The 12712-nt window shown below is 35.8% G+C and overlaps 1 protein-coding gene across 1 annotated transcript; it reads left to right on the top strand.

Moving 5' to 3' along the window:
- Window positions 1-2759: 2759 nt before the first annotated feature.
- Window positions 2760-9749, top strand: ube2g1a (ubiquitin-conjugating enzyme E2G 1a (UBC7 homolog, yeast)). Its single transcript, XM_023289893.3, has 6 exons — window positions 2760-2963; window positions 4801-4903; window positions 5056-5153; window positions 6036-6214; window positions 6538-6657; window positions 8473-9749. Exons 1-5 carry the CDS (start codon window positions 2918-2920, stop codon window positions 6622-6624), a joined length of 513 nt encoding a protein of 170 aa, XP_023145661.1. The 5' UTR covers window positions 2760-2917; the 3' UTR covers window positions 6625-6657; window positions 8473-9749.
- Window positions 9750-12712: the final 2963 nt, after the last annotated feature.

Raw genomic sequence — 12712 nt, forward strand, 5'->3', positions numbered from 1 at the left:
AAAAAATGGGACTGTCTCCTATAAATAAATCATGTTTGTTTAGTTTTTCAATTATGAATTTTAGCAGCTATCTATCTATCTATCTATCTGTCTGTCTGTCTATCTATACATATGCACACACACACACACACACACAAATATATATATATATATATATATATATATATATATATATATATATATATATATATATATATAAAAATAAATAAATTTAAAAAAAAAAAAAAAATATATATATATATATATATATATATATATATATATATATATATATATATATATATATATATATATATATATATATATATATATATATATATATATATATATATTTTTTTTTTTTTTTTTTTTTTTTTTTTTTTTTTTAAACTTAACCGGTGCAGTCATATTGACTGTAAAGGATTTTATAATTGGGCTGCATTTTCATACACTGATCTCTGACCATTCAGTGTAGCCACAGGGTCAATCCGGTCAGTTTGGTTCTGTCCTTCTCATATTTTAGTACAAAAGCAGAGACAGACAGCTACAGGATCATCACCCACCACTATAGCTGCCTGTGTGACCACCACTGCTAAGAACTTGTGATTCGTCTTCCACCCTCACCCTTTCCACAAATGACAACATTCTGTCAACTTGACAGTGTGAGATCATATTTCACCTTTAGTTTTAGATAATCCATCCATCCATTATCTATACACCACTTTATTTTCATTAGGGTCACTGGGGGCTGGAGTCTATCCCAGCTGACTTAGGGTGAAGGCAGGGGACACCCTGGACAGGTCATCAGTCTATCACAGAGCTACAATTTATCGATGATACATACAGTATATGTATAGAAAATATTTTCCGTCTGTGTAGAAAATATAACTACAATCTCTGTGCTCTAAATCTGACATAAACTAAATGCTCTCATAGCTCTGAAAGTTTCATAGTTTTCTGTGCGTTCCCCACCTTGAACATCAAAGTGTCCCAACATGTATACATGTTTCAGTGTCTAATTTGACAAACTTTCTCACAAGTTTCAGGTAAAATGCTGCTCCAGTTGAAATCTGAAGGAAAATTTCTTCAGTCATCTATAATCTCAAATGATCACATGTTTAGAATAATTTCTACTCTACCATGTCTGATTTGATTGAGTTTTTAATACCATAAAATCTGAATATTTGTGAGAATATTTGTGAATTTCAAACATGAAATACTTTCAGAGGTCATTTTTAGATATATTGAATGTTCGACCCACTTTTGCCACATTTTTTTCCATCTGACCATTTTCTTTTGCTTATCAGGGGTTGAGGCAGCAGACGAGGCAGGTCATTCCAGACATCCCTCTCCCAGACAATGCTTTTCCGTTCTTCCGCTTCCTGCCTCCATCTTTTTTGCAGAATAAAATTTGAGGCTGTGTCTGGACAACACTATAAAAGACAAAAGCTTGAACTTTGCACTGTTATTTCTTTATTGGACAAGTATATCAAATTGTTTCTGATTATGGGTGAGTTGAAATATGATAAAGAACTGAAGCCCAATGTAATGAAGGTCAGCTTCATTACCTACATGGAGTTCACATTCAAGATATGACACAAGACAATGACTGTTTCTTATGGGTTTAATGAGTGTGGTGTTGAAGCTGGCATGTGCAGTTTGGTGGCTTCTCCTCGCCGCATTGGGTGACAACCCTGGTGAGGCCTACAATACAGAAAATAACAGTTTAAATACAATGATTAAGTAATTGGACTTAATTTATAACTGAATGCTTGTTGAAGTGTGTATGGGGCATTGTTTTAAGAATGTATAAATTGAAAAGTTTGACATGTCCCATCTCTCTTTTGTCACCACAGGTGTTCCAGCCAAAAGATTCCCCATGGGCTTGAACATCCTTTTAAAGGTTCCGGGAGGAACCAAGTGTATGTGAGGAGAGGGTGAGAAGAAATCTCTTCAGGTGATGAGATAAATATATTGCTTGTTGAGGATGTTGGTAGTCATTTTTAGTAAATGGATATCCAATTTTAATGTTTGTTATTATAGTTGAAATCAAAGACATATTGTATTTTTGTGAAATTCCTGTGTTTGATTATTTTCGTTTAACCCCTACATTGGTAGGCCTGAGGGGCTGATTAGGGGGGTGCCTATGGCAGTTGAGTGAGAGCGAGGAGAGAGGAAAGGAGCGTCACAACACACTAGTGAACCATCCTTGCTGTTTGTGTTCTTTTAATGTGAATTTCGGTCATATATATATATATATATATATATATATATATATATATATATATATATATATATATATATATATATATATATATGTATATGTATATGTATATGTATATGTATATATATATGTGTGTGTGTGTGTGTGTGTGTGTGTGTGTGTGTGTGTGTGTGTGTGTGTGTGTGTGTGTGTGTGTGTGTGTGTGTGTGTGTGTGTGGTAGAATTAATATGAGATGTGGGGGAAGAAATATTGAAATAAAAAATAGAATTGGTGAGATTTAGAAGAGAAAATGGTCGTTTCAATAGCACACTGAAAATAACAATGCCAAGAATCATTAATGGACTAAAATATACTGCTTAATGCAGTATATCATGTATAAAATAAATCTTCTACAATGTCGGTAACTTCTTTAATAGAAGTTACCGACATTGTAGAACATTTATTTTATACATGATAGTTTCAACAAGAGGACAGACATTCAAAGACTAACCAGAAGATGGCAGTAACGATTCAATGAGAATGCCGGCAGTTGCAACGTTTCAACGAAGAAGAAACGGCAGCAAGCAGGAGCAAGAGACGGAGACGAAGAAGAATAATGACGCGAATGCTAAACGGAAAATAGAAGAGACTGAGTACTGCTTAGTGAATATTAAATTAACGCCGTTACCTCGAAATATTCCCATTGAACATAGCTGCATTACATTTGCTGAACTATGACAGAGCCTCAGTCAGCGTTGTTACTCAGGAGACAGCTTGCAGGTAATAAAACCTTGGTGTTACTGATGCTAACGACGGCTCTTGCGGGAACGTTACCGTCGCTGTGATTCAAACGATGGTGCTGGCGCAAACTCTTTTCTTGACCCTTCCACAATAACATCCCATGGCAAACTGTAGGATTATAGCAGTGAAAGTCGACACAACACCTTTCTCGCTCGATAAATAAGCGTCGTCAGTGTGTGGGGAGACCATCTCGTTATTATGTGTGTTTCGGTATTGCGGACTGATTGCAGTTGGAAGCCGCTGTCAGAAGTCCCAACGAGTCTAGCGCTGAACCGAACGTTAGCCTGTAGCCGACTCGATGTGTTTACATACATTTTAACCAACGTAACAACCGGTGTTTTGCATTGTATACATGTTGTTTACTCGTAATATGATTAACGTAATGTTAGTTACTATAACGTTTCACTAATTGAACCATTTTCTTTGCCAACCATACTAAATTGTTAACGTATTCAGCCAACTCGCTTGATCTGTAGGCTAGCATTAGCTGCTGTCACTGTTGTTAGCTTCAACAAGCTAATGTTAATCTCTGGCTATTTTAGGTGGATCAGGTGTGAATTAAATTTAGCTGCCCTAATATTAGCTACTTTCCAATAACAGCTGAGTAAAGTACACATAGTGTAGTGTTTTAACATCAGTGTTACATTTTAGATTTTGGGTAAGATGGAAAATAACATGCAAACTGTCAGGGACACAGTGTGCTCCTTTGTAGTTGTCCAGATATTCTCATTCTCTCCGTAAGGGTAGATGATTGAATAATGTTCGAGTGAGATTTACTAGAAGTATTTAACATTTTGTCAGAAATTTGAAAGTACGTTTAGTATTTAATAGATTTGAAATACATATGTATATCCGTTGTAGAAAATTAAACGAAAAAAAGAGTAATTTCTTTGACTAATTGGATACAAGTTCTTTGTTGTTCAATAGAATTTGTAATCTAAAATGTGTTCGATTGAAACGCACCTTTTGCTTTTACGTATGTCAGTGACCCATGTAAGCCATCAAGTAAATAACTCCAAGCATAAGACTTATCACAGAGCAGCTGTTTTGTAGCAAGGTTGTGTTTTAATGTACAGAAAGTTAAAATCTGATGCCAGCTACTTGAGTTACAAACACATCATTTTAAATTAGCATTACAATATATTAAATCCTCAGTAATTGATTTAATTGATTTGAGTGTTGCATATCTAATAAGCACTCGTAGAGCACTTATTCTATCTCTGCCATGCTGACCAATAAACAATCAATAGAATGCTGTTAGCTTTACAGTCTCAGTTTTATCTGCATCAAAAAAGACAGAGATAACGATACACATGTATTCCAAAACCAAGTCAAACTGTTAATCACTAAGTCATGGGTGTTTAAATTTTCATCCAAATTTTGCAGGATTTATTGTCATTGATATGTGTATGTAATTTGCATGTGGTTACAATGTCTGCATTGTCCAAAAAATGGAATCTTGTGGAAAATTGACAATGTCTGAAAATTTTCAGTAAAATGGAATTGAAAAATTAACAATATTTTAAATTGGGCAAATCAAAGCACCTCTTTGATCATGTAATTATTCTGTATATAATAGTGCATAATAACATTATGTGCCAAGGTTGGAGTTGTAAAGTCATAAAGAACTACAGTTAGAATAGTGTAGTTTCAGCAACACGTCCCTTCTTACCCAGTCCCCATAAAAGGCCTCCTGAGACCAGGGTCATGCTGTGTCCTTAGCAGCATTGAGAAAAGTACAACATAAGTCTAAATTCCATAGGTGCTATGATACGAGCAATGACAATTTGACTTTGGTATTTGTTTTTATATCTAGAGCTGAACAAAAACCCAGTGGAGGGATTCTCAGCAGGCCTGATCGAGGATAATGATCTCTACAGATGGGAAGTCCTTATTATTGGGCCTCCGGACACACTGTAGTAAGTCTCACTGTCTGGTATAGAGGATATTGTAGGTGTGCTATTATATTGTGCCCTGAGCAACTCCTCATTACCTCTTTTGATGTACGTGTTTTAAAAATTGTGGTCGTTGATATTGCATTGATTATCTGATTTTTCTTTTTTGTTCACAGTGAAGGTGGTGTGTTTAAAGCTCATCTGACATTTCCCAAAGACTACCCTCTCAGGCCACCTAAAATGAAATTTATCACAGATATTTGGCACCCAAATGGTATGTACTATGAATGGTATTTGTCACTGTTTGTAATGAGTTCAACTTTGAGGAAATAGAGCTTATATAGTTCTCTAAGATTTGAACATATCTTAGCGTTTGACCCTAGAAATGCTCAGGAATTCACATTTTAAAAAAATATGAATACCAAGGACAATGTATACATAATCAATTAATTCAGCTGTTCAACTTAAATGTGCTTTCACTGCGGTTAGTACTTTATCTTCAGCTTTTTGGGGGGTTTTAAATTAAAGAGACATTTAAATGATTACTTTTGACAAATGTCAGTAAGTACCTAACAAAATCTACATCGAGCAGTCATACTAAATTACTTAATACTTTTAACCATAGTATTGTTGAGAAAGTGCAGTTGATATTTAAATAAAACGGTGAAACTAACTGTTTTTACCAACTTCTAATTTGGTCATTATCCTTAAAAACACATGCTAATATGTTTCAGGTCATATTCTATAGTATTATATTAACTGTCTGCAAAAGTGCATTTTGTCAATTTTGCTCAATGACTTATTTATCCAGAGCCGTGTGGGGGGAAAAAAAGTAGTGTGCCCTTTAAGTATTTGTACATGCTGTTGAATTATCTGAATTTGTACTATTTCTTGTTATACAATCAAGTATCCGATTTCTTTGAGTTGATATAATTCAGTAAATGTAGTTGGAACTGGACTGTCCAGATGTGTTAAGCTGACAGATCTATTCACATCCTGAAATTCAAGTCTGTAACTGCTGCCAAAGGTGCCTCTGGTAAATATTGATTCACTCTAAAAATATGTCATTGGTTAAATGTCATGGACGCAAATTTTAACAGCAAACATTATCATTTAATCTGCTTTTTAAATGTATTTGTTTTATTTATTTTTTCAGTTGACAAGAACGGAGATGTATGTATTTCTATTTTGCACGAGCCTGGGGAGGACAAGTATGGCTATGAGAAACCAGAAGAACGCTGGCTACCTATCCACACAGTGGAAACCATTATGATTAGTGTTATCTCTATGCTGGCAGACCCAAATGGTGACTCACCAGCCAATGTGGATGCTGCAGTAAGTTTTCTTGTTAAAAAAGTTGAACAGAGACTCTGTTTGAATTTGCTTTTCTATTCAATCCGATCTGAAAGTCATACTCAAAGGCCTAAATGTCCTTTAGTAAAAATACATGTTGGTGTAAAATACAAGACTTTGCTAGTTCGTTGTGAATGGCTGTAAATGTGTTACAGAAATGCATAATTACATATACAGTTAGTGTTATGCTAAATACAAAAATTATAACAAAAACTATGTGAAATGAAACAATGGAAATACACAATACACTAGACACGTCAAAAATCAGGAAACTGAATTGTCTTTCCATTTTTTCCACTCTGTAGAAGGAGTGGAGGGAGGACAGACATGGCGCATTCAAAAGGAAAGTTGCCCGTTGTGTACGAAAAAGCCAAGAGACTGCATTTGAGTGATATTTAGCAAGGAACTAGCTTCATGTTTTCAGGGTAAGTATTTTTGACTTTGACCCTTAAAAAAAATCTATACTTCGTCAGTCCCAACTAAATTTAACTGTTCAGAAATGGCTGCCTCTTGCACCAGGTAAATTTAAGTAAAAATGTGCTGCAGTTTAAATGTAATCTACACTGAGTTGCCTGTTAACTAGGTAAATTAAACTAAATTAAATAATTGTTTTCTAATACAGCATACACATTAGTTCTCCTTTTTATATATAGCTGATAATGTTAGGGCCCAGTTTCTTAAAGCTTTCAGAGAGGTATTGGGTGAGCTGCATGAGTGTTGTTCAGGGTGTGGTTTGTGTTTCTGCCGTTAAGCCGACCCTCACCGACATAAACAAAGGGGACAAAATGACAGAAGTACCTCTGTGTAATGCAGTGTAATTTATTTAACAGCAGTGAAAACTGTATCTCCTTCACAATAATCAAACTGCTGAATCAAGACCTCTCTAAATCAATTTTAACAAAAACTAAACATTATAACTGTGAATGTTATAGCATTGGTGCAGTGTTCCAACTTAAGAGCTTTTCAGACATAGGATTAGTGACAGCGCTGCCTTCATCAGTTTGTTGAAGTGACAAGATTCCCTCATTTCGACAAAGGTCACTTTTACATGAACGTTCCTCAGCTTTTTCAGCCATACCTCCTACTGATGGAGAGAGCCGCAGTACACATGCAATATTTGTCTTACATGTTAGATTGGACAGTGCATCAAGTCACATGATAATGCCCTAATAAAAACAACACTAAATCCAAATCCACTATAAAACAAACAATTTAACTGTGATTTATAAACTGTGAATCTGCATCTGACCGCTCACCTGTCGGAGGTGAACTAAAGTTCAGTGTGATTTGCCATTAGATCCTGATTGATCCTGTCTCCACTTTATGGATAATTTATTATTCTAAGCATTAATTAACTTCTCATCCCTGTACATATTGTAAATATTATTACTACTATTTTATTATTATTTTATTACTATGCTTATTGCTACATAAGCTGCTGTAACTGTGAATTTCCCCTGGCGTGGGGAGAAATAAAGGACTATCTTAAAGTTACTGAAGTTGTTCAAAGGGCACAGCTCTCTCACTTTGGTGACACTTACATTGATCCTACTGTTGTTTTATACTGCAAGCGTTACATAAACGCAGAGGGAAGACTCTCACAAACAGCTGGACGTACATCACTTACATGACACTGCATGCAGCGCTATTTGATGACATAAATGTTACTAGATCTGACCTAGAAAGATAATGGTCATAACTTTGATGGAAATGCTACCAAAGTGCTCTTGATGACGTTAGGCTGACACCTTCAGATCCTCTTAGCCAAATGGTGTGCATATTTGAAACACCATAAACACTTATCTGAACTTTAAACTTGAATCCACAGCTTCTTTTGCTTCTTTTGACACTGTTTAAAAAACATTTATAGAAATTGGTTCAAAACTGTAAAAGACAGCTGTTATAGGGTTCATCGACTGGACTGCAGTTTTTTTTTAGTGCCTGTAAAGGGAACAGTGATCAATATAGGCTCTTCTACTGCATAACATTTTTGTTTGTTACTGTTTATCCTTTAGGATATGTAACAAGATATTTCCTTGATTTAGGCCTAAAAATGCATTCAATCACAGTATAGTGGGATTTTCAGTTGAAAAAAGTTTGTATTAAAAGAAATCTAAAGAAGGTGTAACATGCTGCAGATGTTTTTATCATATAATATCTGTGCCTGTTTATGAGGTTTTGACTTGGCCTTGCTGCTCACTTACAATTTTTTCTGTTACGTGGTTTTTGCTTTTCGGCAGGTCTCCAATTGAAAATCAATATGGCACTGTTTCCTGCACTCTTCCACCTTCTTGCCAGGCTTGTCCTCCTTTGTTTTGGCAGGAACAGACTGGCTACCGTAGGCTGCAATAGAACATAACAGTGACTACCAAGGATGACAGAAAATCGCCAAGCAAGTGCCAACTCAAAAAACAAACAAGAAAGCCCAGAAGATGATTAAACATTTTTCGAGTCTATGAACTGCTTCAACATTCAGGAAGATATTGTAAAGACATGTATATAGCACAGACTAAACTGGATAATATATACGCTCCCTTCCATTCATCAAGACATTTAGACCAAATGAATAGTGCTGGTTCGGATAGATTTATTTTCGTCCATTTTCCTTCTTTCAGCTCCAGCATGCATTAGTTTTCTTTAGCTTGTTTTCACAGGAGGTCTTAAATAGGAAGAGAATCACAGTGCTGTTGGAGGAATGTCACCTGTGAAGAGCTTGGCTGATTCAAGTGAGAAGTGACTGAGGATTACCGCCATATTAGAATACACAGCTGTTCTCTTGGGTTCTTTAACACTCAGAACTGAACATCATGTGTACCTGAATGATTTTGTTTTTCGTTGTCAGAAGTCTTACCATCCTGCTCAGTTGACTGAAGAAAGAAACATACCCCTTAATTTTTGTGCATGCTAAATTTTGTTTATCTTTTTTTTCAAAAGTGCCTCCTAAGAAAATGCTTGGCCACTTCACCCTGCATTGAACAATTGTTAAAAATGTTTGTTTTTTTTTTTTTAAAAAAAGGGGAAATTGTGAACCACATACAGTATAAGTTTATTATATAGCCAACACACAGGGAATCTGTTTAAGTAGGGTATTAGTAACAATTTGGTGTAGCAATAACTCAGCTAGTATGAAGTGTACACATGTTAATTTTTGGTATCCTGATACAGTTTGAGGTCCTACTCTCCAATATTCTTTTATTTTAGCAGCGCCTCTTTCCTTGTCTGTGTTGTCCTCGGTAGGAGTTGTTATGCATGCTTTATCTTACTTTTTTTGGTTTGATTTTTTTGCTGAATGTTTTTGGGTTTCCGTTTGCGAATGTTCGAGTGTTTGTGTATACAGTATGTGTTCCCGTTTTGTTTTATCGCTCTTTCCCCTCATCCACAATCTCATGATTATTCTGCTCACTGAACTATTACAGTTTTGCCTAATGTACAAAGAGAAAATACTGATGTATATTTTTCATGTTATGAAACCTGTCACCTGTAGTGAGTTCTTCTAAAATATGACTTTTTTTCAATATTTACTTGTGTATTTAATTCAGGTTTGTCTTTCGTATGAGACAACAGAAGCTTTTTATCAACTCAAAAGCTTTTCCATGTTTCAACATTTAATTTTCGAAGGGTATTTATTTAAGTTTATATCTGTAGTATCTTAAGTAACTCAAAAGTCCTCTGCATATTGCAGATATGTAGACCGTTAATAAGAAAGATTTCGAGTTTGAACTTTATTGTCACATGTTTTGTCAGCAAGGCAACTCTTCAAATCATATGTTTTGGTATGATACTTTGTTACGAGAATAGTTTATGATGGATTTTGGTGGTCATTGTTGTTGATGACAGCCTAAACAGCCTAATGTTTGAGTAATCAGAGCTACTTAAGCAGGTAAACTGTATACAAAATGTGTTTTAGTTAGCTGTGTGAACAGTCTCTCTTGTCCAGTCTTGTTTCCTTCTAAGAACACTGTCATCTAGAAAACCTTTGCAATTTTAATTGTCACGCAAACAAAATTATGTGATTTTCTTGTATAGTATTTTTAAAAAAATTACTGTCTGCTCAAGTAAATTATATTTAGTATTAAAAGATAAAACTAATTAAAATTTAATACGACATAAGTAAAACAGATCAGTAAGACAGAACAAACTTAATAGTAGATTTATTTCTACTAAAGGCATGTATTTTTTCGGAGGAAGGCCGGGCATACATCCCCCTCAATAGTAGTTAAATTAGTACACGACTTGTCCCTCCCCAGTAAAAGCTAATATCAGAAGACTTCTATTTAAACATTACCCATAAATACACCAATATAGATGCATTGAGAGAGGGTGCAAATTGGTGGATAAAAATTCTCCGGAATGCAGACAGAGAAATGTTTAACCCTAATTCTCTGAAGCGGACCCACCAGCTGAATGTACACCTACCAATCAACCAAATGTGTCTTTAAAAATACATCCATCCATCCATCCATTAGCTATACACCGCTTAATCCTCACTAGGGTCGCGGGGGGGGCTGGAGCCTATCCCAGCTGACTCGGGCGAAGGCAGGGGACACCCTAGACAGGTCGCCAGTCTGTCGCAGGGCTACATATATAGACAAACAATCACTCTCACATTCACACCTACGGGCAATTTAGAGTAATCAATTAACCTCAGCATATTTTTGGACTGTGGGAGGAAGCCGGAGTACCCGGAGAAAACCCACGCATGCACAGGGAGAACATGCAAACTCCATGCAGAAAGATCCCGGGAAAGCCGGGACGCGAACCAGGGATCTTCTTGCTGCAAGGCGAAAGTGCTAACCACTACGCCACTGTGCAGCCCGTAAAAATACATGTTGGTGTAAAATACAAGACTTTGCTAGTTCGTTGTGAATGGCTGTAAATGTGTTACAGAAATGCATAATTACATATACAGTTAGTGTTATGCTAAATACAAAAATTATAACAAAAACTATGTGAAATGAAACAATGGAAATACACAATACACTAGACACGTCAAAAATCAGGAAACTGAATTGTCTTTCCATTTTTTCCACTCTGTAGAAGGAGTGGAGGGAGGACAGACATGGCGCATTCAAAAGGAAAGTTGCCCGTTGTGTACGAAAAAGCCAAGAGACTGCATTTGAGTGATATTTAGCAAGGAACTAGCTTCATGTTTTCAGGGTAAGTATTTTTGACTTTGACCCTTAAAAAAAAAATCTATACTCCGTCAGTCCCAACTAAATTTAACTGTTCAGAAATGGCTGCCTCTTGCACCAGGTAAATTTAAGTAAAAATGTGCTGCAGTTTAAATGTAATCTACACTGAGTTGCCTGTTAACTAGGTAAATTAAACTAAATTAAATAATTGTTTTCTAATACAGCATACACATTAGTTCTCCTTTTTATATATAGCTGATAATGTTAGGGCCCAGTTTCTTAAAGCTTTCAGAGAGGTATTGGGTGAGCTGCATGAGTGTTGTTCAGGGTGTGGTTTGTGTTTCTGCCGTTAAGCCGACCCTCACCGACATAAACAAAGGGGACAAAATGACAGAAGTACCTCTGTGTAATGCAGTGTAATTTATTTAACAGCAGTGAAAACTGTATCTCCTTCACAATAATCAAACTGCTGAATCAAGACCTCTCTAAATCAATTTTAACAAAAACTAAACATTATAACTGTGAATGTTATAGCATTGGTGCAGTGTTCCAACTTAAGAGCTTTTCAGACATAGGATTAGTGACAGCGCTGCCTTCATCAGTTTGTTGAAGTGACAAGATTCCCTCATTTCGACAAAGGTCACTTTTACATGAACGTTCCTCAGCTTTTTCAGCCATACCTCCTACTGATGGAGAGAGCCGCAGTACACATGCAATATTTGTCTTACATGTTAGATTGGACAGTGCATCAAGTCACATGATAATGCCCTAATAAAAACAACACTAAATCCAAATCCACTATAAAACAAACAATTTAACTGTGATTTATAAACTGTGAATCTGCATCTGACCGCTCACCTGTCGGAGGTGAACTAAAGTTCAGTGTGATTTGCCATTAGATCCTGATTGATCCTGTCTCCACTTTATGGATAATTTATTATTCTAAGCATTAATTAACTTCTCATCCCTGTACATATTGTAAATATTATTACTACTATTTTATTATTATTTTATTACTATGCTTATTGCTACATAAGCTGCTGTAACTGTGAATTTCCCCTGGCGTGGGGAGAAATAAAGGACTATCTTAAAGTTACTGAAGTTGTTCAAAGGGCACAGCTCTCTCACTTTGGTGACACTTACATTGATCCTACTGTTGTTTTATACTGCAAGCGTTACATAAACGCAGAGGGAAGACTCTCACAAACAGCTGGACGTACATCACTTACATGACACTGCATGCAGCGCTATTTGATGACATAAATGTTACTAGATCTGACCTAGAAAGATAATGGTCATAACTTTGATGGAAATGCTACCAAAGTGCTCTTGATGACGTTAGGCTGAC

This window comes from Amphiprion ocellaris, chromosome 14, assembly GCF_022539595.1.
Source record: "Amphiprion ocellaris isolate individual 3 ecotype Okinawa chromosome 14, ASM2253959v1, whole genome shotgun sequence".
NCBI classification, from domain to species: Eukaryota; Metazoa; Chordata; class Actinopteri; family Pomacentridae; genus Amphiprion; species Amphiprion ocellaris.

Coding starts and splice junctions, on each gene's coding strand:
- ube2g1a (XM_023289893.3), top strand. CDS start 2,918: ATGACAGAGCCTCAGTCAGCGTTGTTACTCAGGAGACAGCTTGCAG. Junction 2,964..4,800: donor ACTCAGGAGACAGCTTGCAG/GTAATAAAACCT, acceptor TTTTATATCTAG/AGCTGAACAAAAACCCAGTG. Junction 6,215..6,537: donor CAGCCAATGTGGATGCTGCA/GTAAGTTTTCTT, acceptor TCCACTCTGTAG/AAGGAGTGGAGGGAGGACAG.